We start from the raw sequence: 16,149 nt of genomic DNA on the forward strand, positions 1-16,149 counted from the left end.
TAATTAATTTGTCACAGTCATCGGCAGCCCTTTCTGTGCGCACTCTGTTTTGACTCTGCAGGCAATAATTTTAGTGAGTTTAGAGGTGAACTGTATGTGCAACATTTGTTCTAGGACACAATCATGCCCCAGCAATGAGTTCATACACATGTTGAACAACTTCAACCATTTTAACTGGGTCGCATTATGGGCCTGCGTAAGCTGGATGAACGTGTCAATGAGTTGCTACAAGTGTTGAGCAAAATGTATTGGGGTCGTGTCACTGCTTTTGGCTGTGATCTGTGGAACATTCCCACACGCCTAGACTAGGCTCTGGACTTTTACATAGTACAGATGTATGTCAAGATCGATCCATTGTGAGAGCAGCACGGGTCTACCAAAGGTCACCCAGGGAAGAAATTCAGACACATGTTGCACTTGATGTGTCACCATGGACCATTTGGAACCATCTGCTTGCAGGAGGACTAAGACCAAGTGTGACTCTGGCTGAGCTACTGCTGATACCACAACACTGCCAAGCACGACTGCTCTGGTGTTGTAAAAGAATTGACTTGAGAGTAGAATGGTGTTCTGTTGTCTTCAGTGATGAGAGTAGGTTCTGTCTACATCTGAGTGACGGACACACACATGTGCGGCTTAAGTCCTGGTAAGTGACCTGTTCTGGAGCTCATTTCTCTATGACACATTCGTCCCACCCCGGCTTCCCTGTGTGGGGAGCCATCAGTAACAACACACGGTCACACTTCGTACTTCTGCAGGGTAAAATAACCAGTCCCCACTGCACTGCACAAGTTGTTATCCGCATTCTACTGCTGTTTTTTCCACAGGAAGGTGACGTTCTTTTTCAGCAGGACAGTGTATGTCCACATACAGCTGCTGCAGTGCAACATGCCCTTAGTGTTGTACGACTACTGCTCTGTTCAGCAAGTTTGTCATTTCTCGCCAAATCAGTGTGTGGGATATGCAGAAATGGGAACTTAATTGTCCTCCAGAACCTGCAAGAAACAGTGCTGAATTGCAACAAAAGGTACATGGTGCTTGGGACTATTTTTGACAGAATGCCATCTGACACCTTTATGACTGCTTGCAAGTGAGAATACAAGCCTGCATTCCCGCCAGTGAGGACCAGTGGGCCTGTTTTACTGCCAGCGAGAGGCATACTGTGTACTGATGAAATTGCTTTGACATCGTTTACTGTGACGTATGTTTAATGTGATCAAATTTTCATCACACTTTCTTATGGCGATTTTACACACACACACACACACACACACACCTCTCTCTCTCTCTCTCTCTCTCTCTCTCTCTCTCCACAGGCATATTGCAAGTAATTGCCTCTTTGTGCCAAAGCAGATATTGTGAATTAGACAAATGTCTGTACGTCGAAGGAAATCCCAATTGCAAGACAAATCTGTTCACATAACATTGTGTGCAGAATACGCTATTGTTGCCCAGTGTAATTGAATGGCGTGTCCAAACCCACTAAACCAAATGAGTTTCATGGTCACTGGACTTAGATTCAGCAGGCACAGGATCCAGATATGTTGGGCTGCAATGATTTATTTATCTCGTTATATCCCTAGATTTCTTGGTACAGAAAGCATGTTGGCTAGTTCTGCAAGGTCAGTGTGACTTTGACAATCATTTGCCTTAGCCTTTACCCCATTTTCAGTTGTGTATTTTTATAATTGAAACAACACAGCACACCTTTCCTCTTCAACATATTTGTTTCTGAGTTTTCTTGTGACTTGTGCGAGTAAGGTGGAAAAAAAGTGTGATTCATATATCCTTTCTCTCGCTTTGTTTTATATAGTTGTATACATTAAAATAAGCTGCTGTTAATGTATTTGTTTTCATGATATGTACTGATTATAAATATTTTTGTTTTATGTCTTTGTTTAGGTTTAGCAGTCCATACACAATGCAAGTTGGTCGTGAGACATCTTACAAAGATCTTCAGAAACTGATCCTGAAAGAAATGAACACAATTCTTCATGATGATGTTCTTGTCAATTCACAGGATGTAAGTTGAATGAGTACTGTCCATATTGTTGTATCTATTAAGTTACTTGTTTAGTGTTAGAACTTCCTATTAAAAACTCATCTTCAGCATTGATAAAGAGAAATTTATCTGTCACATAATTACATTAATTGAACAGAGTGGTAAAGCAGCAAAGGAGATAAATTTGTGACAAACATGATCTCACTTCACAGATTCCTCTGTTCCGCATGCGCATTGTTGATGGGCTGGGAGGTTCACCTACGTTCCTGGATCCCCTCCTCGACCACCCACTGTACATGGAGGCTGTAGATCAGGCACTTGCCCTGTGTGAGAAGGAAGCAGGACCTCCTCATCTGAAGCTGGTCTTAGAATGGGATCTCCAGGCCAAGGACAGGTGAGCAGTCAAAATGTTCTCAGTGAAGAAGTTACCCGTGTAGATCCGTTGAATTACTTTTGTCAGTGGCTTTCCTGATGAAGACACTGTTGGATTTTGATGAAATGTTGTATTTTTGTAGAACACTAAACAACAAATTCAGCAAGAGAATTTACTATGACAAATCTGCCACAAAAGGATTGGTTGCTATGTATCAACAAGGTTATTCAACTAGTTTACATGTGTCCTGCAATTAAATGTATGAAATTCCATTATCTTTGCGCATAGTGCCTGGTGAAGGAAGATATTCTTTTAATGCAGTAACAGAGCTGAGCCTTTCATACAGTAGAAAATTCACTAAAATTTACTTGTGATGTACGTGAGTAGGCACAAAATTCTCACTTGAAAAGTACGAGGGTCAGTCAAAAAGTAATGCCTTCTATTTTTTTCTTCTTAAATAAAGTTTGTTAAATGAAAAAATGGGGACTAGGTGCTATTCCACAGTGCTTCTTCTCCGATCCACTGCAGTAGTAACTTCCTGCTTCTACAGATGATGGCTAACATTTATGTTCATGTTACAGTTTTTGATTGGGGAAGCAGAAACACCCATTCACATTCATGAAAGACCAAAATATGAGTATGATGATCCAACAGTGGTTACAATTACTGTTATATGATGGGTTTCTACATTTACATGACTACTCTGCAATTCACATTTAAGTGCTTGGCAGAGGGTTCATTGAACCACAATCTCTCTACCATTCCACTCCCGAACAGCGCGCGGGAAGCACAAACACCTAAACCTTCCTGTTCGAGCTCTGATTTCTCTTATTTTATTTTGATGATCATTCCTACCTATGTAGGTTGGGCTCAACAAAGTATTTTCACATTCGGAAGAGAAAGTTGGTGGCTGAAATTTCGTAAATAGACCTTGCCACGACGAAAAACATCTTTGCTTTAATGACTTCCATCCCAATTCGTGTATAGTATCTGCCACACTCTCTCCCCTATTACGTGATAATACAAAACGAGCTGCCCTTTTTTGCACCGTTTCGATGTCCTCCGTCAATCCCACCTGGTAAGGATCCCACACCGCGCAGCAATATTCTAACAGAGGACGAACGAGTGTAGTGTAAGCTGTCTCTATAGTGGACTTGTTGCATCTTCTAAGTGTCCTGCCAATGAAACACAACCTTTGGCTCGCCTTCCCCACAATATTGTCTATGTGGTCTTTCCAACTGAAGTTGTTCGTAATAATTTATATAGATCAGGAACAGCAGAGGTCCCAGGACGCTTCCCTGGGGAACACCTGATATCACTTCAGTTTTACTCGATGATTTGCCGTCTATTACTACAAACTGCGACCTTCCTGACAGGAAATCACAAATCCAGTCACACAACAGAGATGATACCCCATAGGCCCCTAGCTTGATTAGAAGTCACTTGTGAGGAACCGTGTCAAAAGCTTACCGGAAATCTAGAAATACGGAATCAACTTGATATCCCCTGTCGATAGCGGCCATTACTTCGTGCGAATAAAGAGCTAGCTGCGTTGCACAAGAACGATGTTTTCTGAAACCATGCTGATTACGTGTCAATAGATCGTTCCCTTTGAAGTGATTCATAATGTTTGAATACAGTATATGCTCCGAAACCTTACTGCAAACCGACGTCAATGATATAGGTCTGTAGTTCGATGGATTACTCCTACTACCCTTCTTAAACACTGGTGCAACCTGCGCAATTTTCCAATCTGTAGGTACAGATCTATCGGTGGGCGAGCAGTTGTATATGATTGCTAAGTAGGGAGCTATTGTATCAGTGTAATCTGAAAGGAACCTAATCGGTATACAATCTGGACCTGAAGACTTGCCCGTATCAAGCGATTTGAGTTGCTTCGTAACCCCTAAGGTATCTACTTCTAAGAAACTCATGCTAGCAGCTGTTCATGTTTCAAATTCTGGAATATTCCATTTGTCTTCCCTGGTGAAGGTATTTCGGAAAACTGCGTTCAGTAACTCCGCTTTAGCGGCACAGTCGTCGGTAACAGTACCATCGACACTGCGCAGCGAAGGTATTGACTGCGTCTTGCCGCTTGTGTACTTTACATACGACCAGAATTTCTTCGGATTTTCTACCAAATTTCGAGACAGTGTTTCGTTGTGGAACCTATTAAAGGCATCTCGCATTGAAGTTTGTGCCAAATTTCGCGCGTCTGTAAATTTTAGCCAATCTTCGGGATTTTGCATTCTTCTGAGCTTTGCATGCTTTTTCTGTTGCCGCTGGAACAGTATTCGGACCTGTTTTGTGTACCATGGGGGATCAGTTCCATCTCTTAGTAGTTTATGAGGTATGAATCTCTCAATTGCTGTTGCTACTATATCTTTGAATTTGAGCCACATCTCGTCTACATTTGCATATTCAGTTCAGAAGGAATGGAGATAGTCTCTTAGGAAGGCTTCTAGTGACACTTTATCCGCTTTGTTAAATAAAATTATTTTGTGTTTCTGGTGGATTTGGAAGAATCGGTATTGAGCTGTAATGGAGCTGAATGGTGAAAACCGTTGGCTTACGAAATGTGTGTTGCAACAAGCTGGTGACTGCAACGTCTCCATGCAACATTCAGTGAGTTGTTGATATTTATGGTGACTGCAGATGACTGTGTCACATTACCTCCCGCAGCAGAGGCAGTGTGAAGACAATTATTCAACAACTGGGATACTCAAAGGTTTGTATAACTTGAGTACCAACAATGTTAACTGACCAGAACAAAAAGATAAGAAAAACAGTTACCTTCCAATTCTTGCAGTGCTTCCATTTGGAGAGGGAGGAGTTCATGGAAAAAATTGTGGCCGGAGGCGAAAGATGGGATCACGTTTTTAAACAGAATCAAAGAGGTAGTCGGTGGAATGGCATCACTAAAACTTACCAAAGAAGAAAATGATTAAATCTGTGTGATCGCCAAGGAAAGTTATGGCTACAGTATTCTTGGATGCAGAGGGTGTGGTTATGGTTTTTTTTTTGGAGCAGGGATGCACAATAAATTCTGTCCAATACGCTGGATGCCTCAAATACTTCAAATCATGTCTTCAGTGAAGTTCACACAACAAAAGCTGTGGCAGATCATCTTATGCGTGACAATGGAAGACCACCTGCCAGTCATGGTACTACTGGAGATATTGTAAAAACTGAATGGGAAGTCTTGCCTTATTCCTCATACTGCACTGACACGGCAGCATCTGACTTGCATTTTTGTTTGGGCCGATAAAAGCAGCTCATTGTGGGATTCACTTTGAAGATGAAGAGGTTGTGAAAACGCCTGAGTGGCTGTGGAAGGAGGACCATGCTTTTTACCAAACTGGTATTCATGCCCTTGTTAAAAGATGGACCAAAACTGCAGAAATTGATGGAGATTATATTAAAAAGGTCATAAATTAATTGTCAGTGTTGGGGTTTTCAACCTATGTAGTGGCATGTGAAATTCTCGAAAAAAAATTAAAGAGGTATTACTTTTTGACTGACCCCTGTGTTTTTTTAAATATCCTGGTATGTCACCAAATGCAAGAACTAGATCATCTAATAGTTAATGGGCTGAGAGAGAACTTCCCAGTAATGAAACTTTGATTTTAAATATTCACTGCATTATTAGGCCTTGACTTTTACTTTTTATTACGTAAAGCTCTCTGTGTAACTTGGTTATTCACTTTCTCTTAGACATGTCAGGTTCCCTCTGGACACAGTGACTAGTGATTTTTAAATAGCTCCATTCTGTGCACATAACTGTAATTGGTGTGTCATTGCCATGATGTCAAGCCCACGTCTTTTTATGTGACGTCTCTAGCCTATATGAAGAAAGTCTGCAAAGATCCTTGTCTTTCATATTTCTGTTCAAAAGGAATATGATGCAATTGAAATATTGAGAGATGATTACTTGGGCACACTTTCTTAACTGTTATATTACAATAATTGGCTTTTACAGTTGTAAGGGAAAACTACATGTAATAATAATAATAATTATTATTATTATTATATTATATTATATTATTATTATTATTATTATTATTATTATTATTATTATTATTATTATTTGTTGATTGTGGTAAGAAAATCAACTTATTTCTGTGAATTTGGTTTAGTTGTGATCTGTGGTGGTGTACTATAGCTATGTGACAACTTGGTTGACGACAGGAATGATTACTTGAGAATGGGGCTGCAACCCAAAAACTAGTCGCAAAGAGTGAAAAGTATATAAATAAAATAAGAACTGAGTGCATTGGTGAAATTTCTTTTTTCCAAAATGAATTATTTCTGTGAAATTATTCTTGATTCTTTTCCAAGTCTTTGTCAGATACCAGCATGGGATCAAATTGTGAGACAGAATTACTGATCATTAATTACTTTTAGGTAGTGGAATAGCTTGTTGTGCCAGTAGGTGCATATAAAAGTAAACAACACTATTTTAGAGTTTGGAACTATTAGTTCCTTCCTCATGGAGGAAAGAGGGATAAAGTGGTGAAGGTTAAAGAAGGGAAGACCATTCACTCAGCCCATAGGATGAAAGGAAACCACCTGTTATGATGCCACAAAGAGGTGGAAGGGTTATTTGTATCCTGATGACATTTAAATTTAGTGAAATAAAGGAAACAGTACTGTGTAGAACCGAATGGAAAAAGTAGTAAACTTTCCACACCTTTATGTTCTCAGAAATCGTTCATGTTCCTCTACACATAAATCTACCCACATAGACACACTGATGAGCCAAAATATTATGACCACTGCCTATCACAGGATTCTGAATGCCATCTGGTAATGTGGCAGTCACATGATGCAGTAAGGAATGTATGTAAACATAACAGTAAAGACTTGGGGCAACATTCTAGCACTGGGCTGCAAATGGGGAAATAAACTGACATAAGCAACTTTCGCAAATAGAAAATTGTTATGGCACAGCATCTGGGAATGAGCATCTCGGCAAAGCTGAATCGTCTGTTTGCGTGCTACTGTTGTGATTGTATGTGGGAAGTGACTGAAGGATGATGAAACCACAAGTGAGCCTCATCACAGAATGTGTAGGTCATATCTCTTCCAATATGATGACAGAGTACAGTTGTGGTGCACGCACAGTTCCTTTAGGACACAGCATTCTGCGCACATTGCTAAACGTAGGGTTCGGTAGCAGAAGAACCTTACATCTTCTCATGATGACCCAATGACATCATCAAGTAAGACATGCAGTATGCATGTCACCATTCAGATTTTGCAGGGGATCAGTGGAAATCTGTTCTCTGGTTGGATGAATCACATTTCTTGTTATGCCAGGTTGATGATCACATTCAGATGCCCTATCATGTAGAAAAACGGCTACAAAACTTCCTATACATCACAGACACAAGCCAGTGGGGGGCAGAATTACACTGTGTCGGATATTCACCTGGACTTTAATGTTTCCTCTGCAAGTAATCAAAGGCACCATGAAACCTGTGGAATACATGAACATTTCTTGTAGACCACTTGCATTCCATCAAGCATGATGGCTTCCCCCTGGTAGTCGTGCCCTCTAGCGGCTAACTGTCTCTATCACAAGGCCAGAATTATGCTGCAATAATTTGAGAAGCGTGATAGTGAACTCACATTGATGTCTCGTCCGCCATATTCAACTGATCTAAATCTGAGGGAACTCAACTGGGATGCTATTCGGCACCAGCTCCGTATCCACAAATCGCTGGAATTACATGCCACAAAGCTGCAAACTACTACTTGAATTCATGCCGTGCAGAATTGCTGCTGAATCGAGCTTCAAAAGTGAACCACCATGTTATTTGGTAAATTTTAATTATATTTTGGCTCATCAGTGTGTATGTTGGTTGTAGGGTTCATAGAAAGGAGTGGTAGTGGCCTTATAAACATGTGGCATACTTACTTAATTGTTACAGATATTTTATAGTTGCATTGAGACATATATACACTAACACATGAGTTTTCACACCAAAAATGTGTTTATTTTTGCTGCCAAAAGGGAAACTAAAATCATAGGAAAGTTCTGGTGGGTTGTAAATACTTTTGGATTAAAGGAGACCACTCACTGAAAAGCAGAAGATTTGAGTTGCTGATAGGCACCCACAAAAAGAAAGAAAACTTGCTATCTTTTGTAGTAATCCTTTTTTGAAATAAAGGATTCTAGCACAGCTTTCATAGTATTTTTTTTTTAATTTTTTGAGTTAGAGTATTCTAGCTCCAGCTAGAATAGCTCTAAAAGGGGATTGCTATGAAAGCTAGTAAGTTTCCTTTATTTTTGTGGGTGCCTATCGAGGACTCAACGCTTCCCTTTTCTGTGAGTGGTCTCCTTTAACCCAAAGGTATTTCCAGGAAACAAAAGTTGTTAATTATAATCACAATTGATATGATAAATTGATAAAATATTTAACTTTGCATTTTGTACATTGAGCTTTCAGTTTCAGAAATATATATTTTAAATTATTTTGATTTTACACTGTAGATAGATAGGATTTTTCTGCCTAATTGAAGACCTTTTTAATAAAAGATTAATTGGACAGCATCAGGAAATTGGCTAATGCATGAAGAAAATGAAAGTTATGTAAGGTGTGTGCATATGTCGTAGTGTTATGCAGGTTAGAATATTCAGAATGATTTTGTTTTGAATATTAACTCAAGCAAATTTCCACATTTGCAGCACAATTGCTGATGACAGTGACCAAATGGAAGAACTTGCCAGTGTAAAGCAGCTGAAGATGAGTACAGAGCAGGGCGGAACTGTCAGCTTGGAGGAGTGCTTCGAGGTACAGTAATCAATTGCACTATCATATGGTTTCAAAAATAATATCCGCACTTTCAAACAGTAGAAAGACCAGGATGGAATAACAACATTATGAAAAAGATAGATTGGTGAAAGCAATGAATGGTAGTGTTTAATTGTGGCAAGGTTGCCTCTGCTTCCTCTCATAAATGATAAACCCTGCCTCACAGACCTACTACATTTACCACACCCTTGGAAAATCACTCCCACCACTGTACAGAATTCAGAACCTAAACAGATCAAGAACACTGTCATGAACCTTTCCTCAAAAGACCTTAGTCTCACAGAAGTGTCAGCCCTTCCCAAAGGCCTTACATTTTGCCCCATGCTCAGATTCAGTCATGCAGGGACTTTTAAAGATCTTTTCTTCTCCTGGTCCCTACAATGGGAATACTTTGTTGCCACCAACTATACTAATCAGACTCAATTCAAAACTGGTATTGAATCCCAGCCTGACTAAGTTCACTCATCCCTCCAACAGTGATCCATCTCCGCTGCCCCCAAATCCCTTCCAGTTAACTTTCCAGAATATCCTAACCTCAAATCTTGCTTCACCATCATTACCCAGATCCCCTAACATGGAACCACATTCCTCCAGAATCTAAAAACCTTCTCCCCCATTCGCTTCATCTGGTCCTCCTCAACCATAGTAGCCACCTCCCTCAATGCTGACTTCTATGTTAAGAGTGGCTACCTCAGCATCTCTATCAACTCTATCAAACCTATGAACAACCCACAATATCTGCAATTCAACAGCTAGCACCTCTTCCATCCACAGAAGTCCTTTCAGTAAAGCCGAGTCACCTGAGGTGCTTGCATCTGTAGTGACAAGCAGTCTCTCATCAAATATGCCAGGGTCTCTTTGAGGCCTTCACACATTGAAATTACCCTTCCATTCTCATCCAGAAACAATCTACCATGCCATCCCTCTCCAGTCACCTCTCAGGTACCCACTGTCCATCCACGAAGGAGCACTCCTTTCATTACTCAGTACCACCCAGTGCTGCAGAAAAGGGTTCACATCTCATCATGCTATCAAATGAGAAACATCCTCTCCACTATCCTTATCACCTCTTCTACAGTTGTATGCTGCTGCCCACCTAACCTATACAGTATTCTTGTCCATCCCTATTATACCTCTTCTTCCATCTCTTTGCCTCATGGCTCATATCACTGCAACAGATCCAGATGCAAGACTTCTCCCTTACACACTTCCACTACCATCTGCCCCAGTCCTGTCAAAGGAATCTTCTACACCTGTTAAAGGCAGGGCTGCTCAATGTTTTTTTCACATCCTGCACCATATGGATTCTTCCTACCAACACCAGTTGTTCTGAATTGTGCACATGGGGACCCTTCCTTCAACGTATCCTTCGTTCCCATAATCCCCATGGCCTCAACCTTCACTATTCGCTGTCTTCCACTACTCACCTGTGCCCTTCCCTGCTCCTGCTCCCAGCTCAGCATTACACATGCCTTCTGCTCCACCACTGCACCGAGTGAGGTGGTGCAGTGGTAAGATACTGGACTCACATTTGGTAGTATAGAGTTTCATTCAAATTCTCATCCACCCAGATTTAGGTTTCCCATGACCTCCTGAAATAGATGTCAGCAAATACTAAGATGATGCCTTTGAAAAGTATGCAGCACATTTCTGTCCTCATCCTTCCGCAGTGTGAGAATATGCTACATTTCTAATGACCTCACAGTCTACAGGATACATTAAACCCTAGTGGTCCTTCCTTCCTTAAGTTAATAATATTATGAAAAGGAAAGTTGCTGCTCACCGTATTGGTCAGTGCACGTTAAAATAGCCAAATTGAATTTCGAGCTCTTTCGTTCCATGATCTGGAACTGGAATTAAAATAGTTGAAGAAAATTATTTTGAAATACGGCAGATCATGAAGGAAAAGGTAATGTAATCGCAGCGTTGGGCCAAGAGAGAGAGAATGTATGGATTGGGAACTGAGACATTAATAATAAGAACAGTTAATTAAAAAATCACATAATTTTATTAAAACAAAAGGAAGATACAGTATATTTACGTTCCTGGAATTAACTTTTTCCCCTTGTTTGACATTTTTTTTATTGCTCCCATCAAATTTCCTATGTCAACAATGCTAATTCACACCTGATTTTGCATCAACATATTTATAATTTTCCCACAATTTACGCTGCATGAAAAAATGTACTGAGGGGAAAAAACTGACATAAAATGAGGCTGGCATGATGTTGGATGTCATGTAGTGTTTACAGACATTATGTGGTTAAGTTTCTTGACACCAGATTGCTCTACCTAGCAGATTTAAACCGGTAAGTGTGTAAAAGTTAGAACAATTCATGCAGTATCTCCTGCTGCTGCTGCCAAACTCTACTCTGCATGGTAGCTGATAGGAGTAACTAGATTCATATGAATAAAGGTATCATGACCAATCACACCCATTTCCAAACTGCCTCTACAGCACATGTGCAATTTTGTGATTGTTGTAATCATTGTCATACCTCTGTCGAACCATATTTAGTGTGTTTTGTCTTCTGGCCACTTGCAGTGCTAGTTGACACCTTCATTCAGTTTGCCTTGCTTAAATGTTTTTGTGTTAAACACAGCGCAAATTATATCCTCATGCTGAACAAAATGTGTTTCAAGCATTTAATCTCATTGTTAAGTGAAATATTTACATATGTATGTTTTGTGGTGTTACACAAAAATACAATGTGAGTGATAGTTTGTGTGTGTGTATGGTTTTCTATATAACTGAGGAAGCACAGTACCAGATACCTCAAAAAGACTACTACAGTTCAAGAGACGCAGAACAACACATATGCAAACACCACACAAAATACTTATGTAAATATTTGCACTTGATATTGAGAAAAAATTCTCAAAATGCACTGTGCTAAGCATGAAAAAATATGTAACTGATGCAGTGTTTCATTGTTTAAATAATGGAGTGACCAGGGTTTCACCGTACTAGTTTTTACATCCACGTCTTCATTTATACTCCAGAACTCATCTTAAAGTGTAGGAGATAGATTTAATAAAACTACCAAATTATTTGATATGTTTTGGACATTGGCCACCTGTTACAGGGTATGTGAGCTAAAATCTGTGCTTTCTCATCTCTACTTAGTTTTCCTCTTTAGTTACGTAAGTGACTCCATCAAGTTGGTTAATCCAAGAAAGTCATGCACACACGTGCTTTGTCCATCCACCCGAACAAAAATTATGTTCTATATCTAAGAACCTTAACATTATATGATGATAGGCCCACCCTTCACTTTTTCCATGGAGATGAAAGCACAGTTAGATCAACACCACCACTCCCATATGAAAAGGATAATAATGGCCAGTGTTGGTTGAAGGTTTTCACAGAATACTGGCAGTAAAACTCAATTACGTGTTAGTATCCATTTTAGGTATATCTGTATAAATACTGTAGAAGGGATTTTTAGTGAAGTTTTGGTAGAATGCACATATCTTTGGATTAGACCACCCACTGAATATTACAATCATTGAGTCGGTGACAGGCACACACGAAAAGAGAGAAAAATTGCTAGCTTCTATTGCAGTAACTCTTTTTCAAGCTAGAGTGCATACAGGGGTATGTGCACAAGCACCACCCCCCCCCCCCCCCCCCCCCCCCCCCCCCCCCCCCCCACACACACACACACAAAAGGATTTAACTTTTCCAAGCTGTTGGAGCCAGTGGCTCCTTTTTCTGGCAGAAGAGTTGAAGGAAAGACTGATTCAATCTTGATTTGTGATGGAATGAAAAAAATGACTCGTTCCGCATCATTACAATTTATTGTGCAAAATGACCCATTGAATGTGAAACTAGCTAACTAGGAGCTGCTAAGACAAGAATTGAGTAAGTAAAAAGGAAGATCAGGTCACTCGGTCACCATGATAACTGCTTCTCTTCCAGACTTAATTCTGGAGAATTTGCAGCGAAACAATATGCTTGCCCAGTATTTTATATTCATTGCACTTTGTCATATGTCACTACATATAGAATATGGCTGCTGTTGCAATTTTTAGTCTGAAGACTGATTGAAGCAACTCTTCAGGGTAGTCTGTTCTGTGCAAATCTCTTCATCCCTGCATAACTACCACAATATACATTCATTTGATGAACCTACTTACTGAATTCAAGACTTGGTCTTCCTCTACTATTCTTACCCCCAACACTTCCTTACAATACTACATTGATGATTTCTTAGTATCTCAGATTGTGTGCTACCAAATGATCCCTTCTTTTAGTCAAATTATGCCACAAATTTCTTTTCCTCTCAGTTTGATTCAGTACCTCCTCATTAGTTATGTGGTCTACACTTCTAATTGTCAGCATTCTTCTGTAGCATCACATTTCAAAAGCTTCTATTCTTTTTTTGTCTTTGGTGTTTATTGCCCACATTTCACTTCTGTACAAGGCTACACTCGAGACAACTATCTTCAGACAGGACTTCCTAATGATTAAATTTATATTAGATAGTAGCAAATTCTTCTTTCTCAGATGATTTTCTTTTTCAGTTGATTCCCTCAGTATCACTTGATTAACGAGGGCTATTCAGAAAGTAGGGAACATTTCCGTCTGATGCCACTAGGCGCATGCCAATCGCATATATTTTGGTATGTGCGTGCTCAGCAGCTCAGTCAGCATCCATCTGTGACAGCGGGGATATCTCTGCGTGTCTGTTTTTTTTTTTTTTTTTTTTTAATATTTGAATTTGAATTGTGCACTGCAATCGAAAATCCCGCCAGTTGTGAGATGCGGTCTGAGAGATGGTTTTTGTTGGCAAAAAACCTAAAACCTATAGAAATTTATCGTGAACTGTGTGAAGTGTACGGAAACAACGTAATGAGTGAATGTTCCGTCTGGAAATGGTGCATTCGGTTTAAAAACGGCCATACCAACATTCATGATGAAGAGAAGAGTGGACGCCCGAGTATTGTGACTGACGATCTTGTCACTAAAGTTGATAAAACGATATGTGAAAACTGTCGCTTCACAATAACGGAGCTCCACAAGTTTGATGGACTTTGATGTTTGAAACTGTCACTCAAAAGCTAGGCTACCACAAATTTTGTGCACGCTGGGTGCCCAAAATGCTTACAGAGCACCGTAAAAACAGCGAATGGGGCCAACATTGACATTTCTGTGACCTACCACAAACATGGTGATTCATTACTGGATTTAATCGTAACTGGTGACGAGACTTGGGTGAAACGTCAATTGCGAGACATATTACAGTCCATAGAGTGGGGGCACACAAGGTCCCCCAAGAAACTAAGAAAATGTTTGTGAACCTTGTCAGCAAGGAAGTTGATGGCAACAGTGTTTTGGGATAGGCAAGGCGTGCTTCTTATTGATTTTCTTTAACATGGAGCAACCATAAATTCTGCCCGGTACTGTCAAACTTTGCACAGCCTTAGAAAAGCAGTTCAAAATAAACGCCGAGGAAAGCTGTTGTCCAAAATTTTGTTTTTGCATGACAATGTCCAGCCTCACACGGCAAATTGCACTAAAGAACTTCTTAATTCATTCAAATGGGAAATTTTCCCTCATCTGCCCTACCGCTCCGATCTTGCACCAAGCGACTTCCACTTGTTTCCCAAGATGAAGAACTGACTTGGAACGCAGCACTTTGATGACGACATGGAACTCCAGGTGGGTGTGACTCACTGGTTGAAGTCTCAGGCGGCAGAATTTTATGACGAAGGTCTTTCAAAGCTTGTCCACTGCTGTGATAAGCGCCTCAGTGTGTTTGGTGACTGTGTGGAAAAGTAATGTCAGTCGCTCTTTCAAATATATATATAATATGTATTCTTTGTACTTAGTTCTTTTTTAATGTCAAAATGCTCCCTACTATCTGAATAGCCCTTGTAAATCAACTATATTTCATTGCTGATGTTATACTTTGCTGATGCTCACCTATCCATTCCATTCATCTGCTCTTCCAAGTCCTATGCAGTCCCTGACAGAACTACAGTGTCATTGGAAAATCTCAAAGTTTTATTTCTTCTCATTGAACATTAATTCTATCTCCAAATTTCACTGTTTCACGTTGGTTTCCTTCAAAGCTTGCTCTATGTACAGGTTCAATAACATTAGGGATAGGCTACAATTCTGCCTCAGTCCATTCTCAACTACTGCTTCCCTTTTATGTCCTTAGACCCATATAACTGCAATCTGTTTGCTGCACAAGTTACAAATAATCTTTCCCTCCCTGTATTTTCTCCCAGCTAACTTCAGAATTTCAAAGAATCTGTTTGAAGTAACATCGTCAAAGCTTTCTCTAAATCTTCAAACACTGTAAATATGGGTTTATCTTTCTTCTAAAATAAGCCATAAGATCAGAATTGCCTCTGTTGTTCCCATATTTCTTTGGAATCCTAACAGGTCTTCCCTGAGGTCATCTTCTGCATTTCCTTATTCTCCTGCAAATAATTCATGTCAGTATTTTGCAACCATGACTCAAAACTGATAGTTCAGTAATACTTCACCTGACAGGACTTGGAATTACTACATTTTTCTTGGCGGCTAAAAAGTATGTTTCAGTTGTTCCATTGCACACCCAATACAATAGTTCTGTCCTGAATCTGGGGGAATGTCTATGTCAGGGCCGTGTTTTGACTTGGTTCTTTCAGGGCTCTGTTGTATCTTCTCACAGTGTAGTACCTCTCATCTCATTTAATTTATTCCATTTCTTGTAATATTATGTTCAAAGTTCATTTCCCTTGTATAACTCATCTATATATCCCTTCCACCTTTCAGTTTTCCCTTATTTGATTAGGACTGTTTACCATCTGAGCTCTTGATGTTCATACAGCTGCTTTTGTCCAAAGGCCTCTATAGTTTCACTGTAGGCAGTATCTGTCTTTCCCCACAGTGAAATATGCTTCTAAATCCTTACATTTGTCCTCTAGCCAATCCTGCTGTTCCTGTCAGTCTCATTTTT

General features: G+C 39.9%; 1 protein-coding gene across 2 annotated transcripts in view; it reads left to right on the forward strand.

Annotated features, from left to right (window-relative positions):
• Positions 1 to 16,149, forward strand: part of LOC126163043 (ubiquitin carboxyl-terminal hydrolase 31) — a 352,669-nt gene that overhangs the window by 283,394 nt on the left and 53,126 nt on the right. For both annotated transcript variants that reach the window (XM_049919926.1, XM_049919927.1), the window contains exons 5-7: positions 1,903 to 2,023; positions 2,215 to 2,396; positions 9,067 to 9,172. In XM_049919926.1, the coding sequence (XP_049775883.1) occupies positions 1,903 to 2,023; positions 2,215 to 2,396; positions 9,067 to 9,172 (409 nt within the window). The remainder of the gene's footprint in view (positions 1 to 1,902; positions 2,024 to 2,214; positions 2,397 to 9,066; positions 9,173 to 16,149) is intronic.

Source organism: Schistocerca cancellata, chromosome 2 (genome assembly GCF_023864275.1).
Source record: "Schistocerca cancellata isolate TAMUIC-IGC-003103 chromosome 2, iqSchCanc2.1, whole genome shotgun sequence".
Lineage (NCBI taxonomy): Eukaryota > Metazoa > Arthropoda > Insecta > Orthoptera > Acrididae > Schistocerca > Schistocerca cancellata.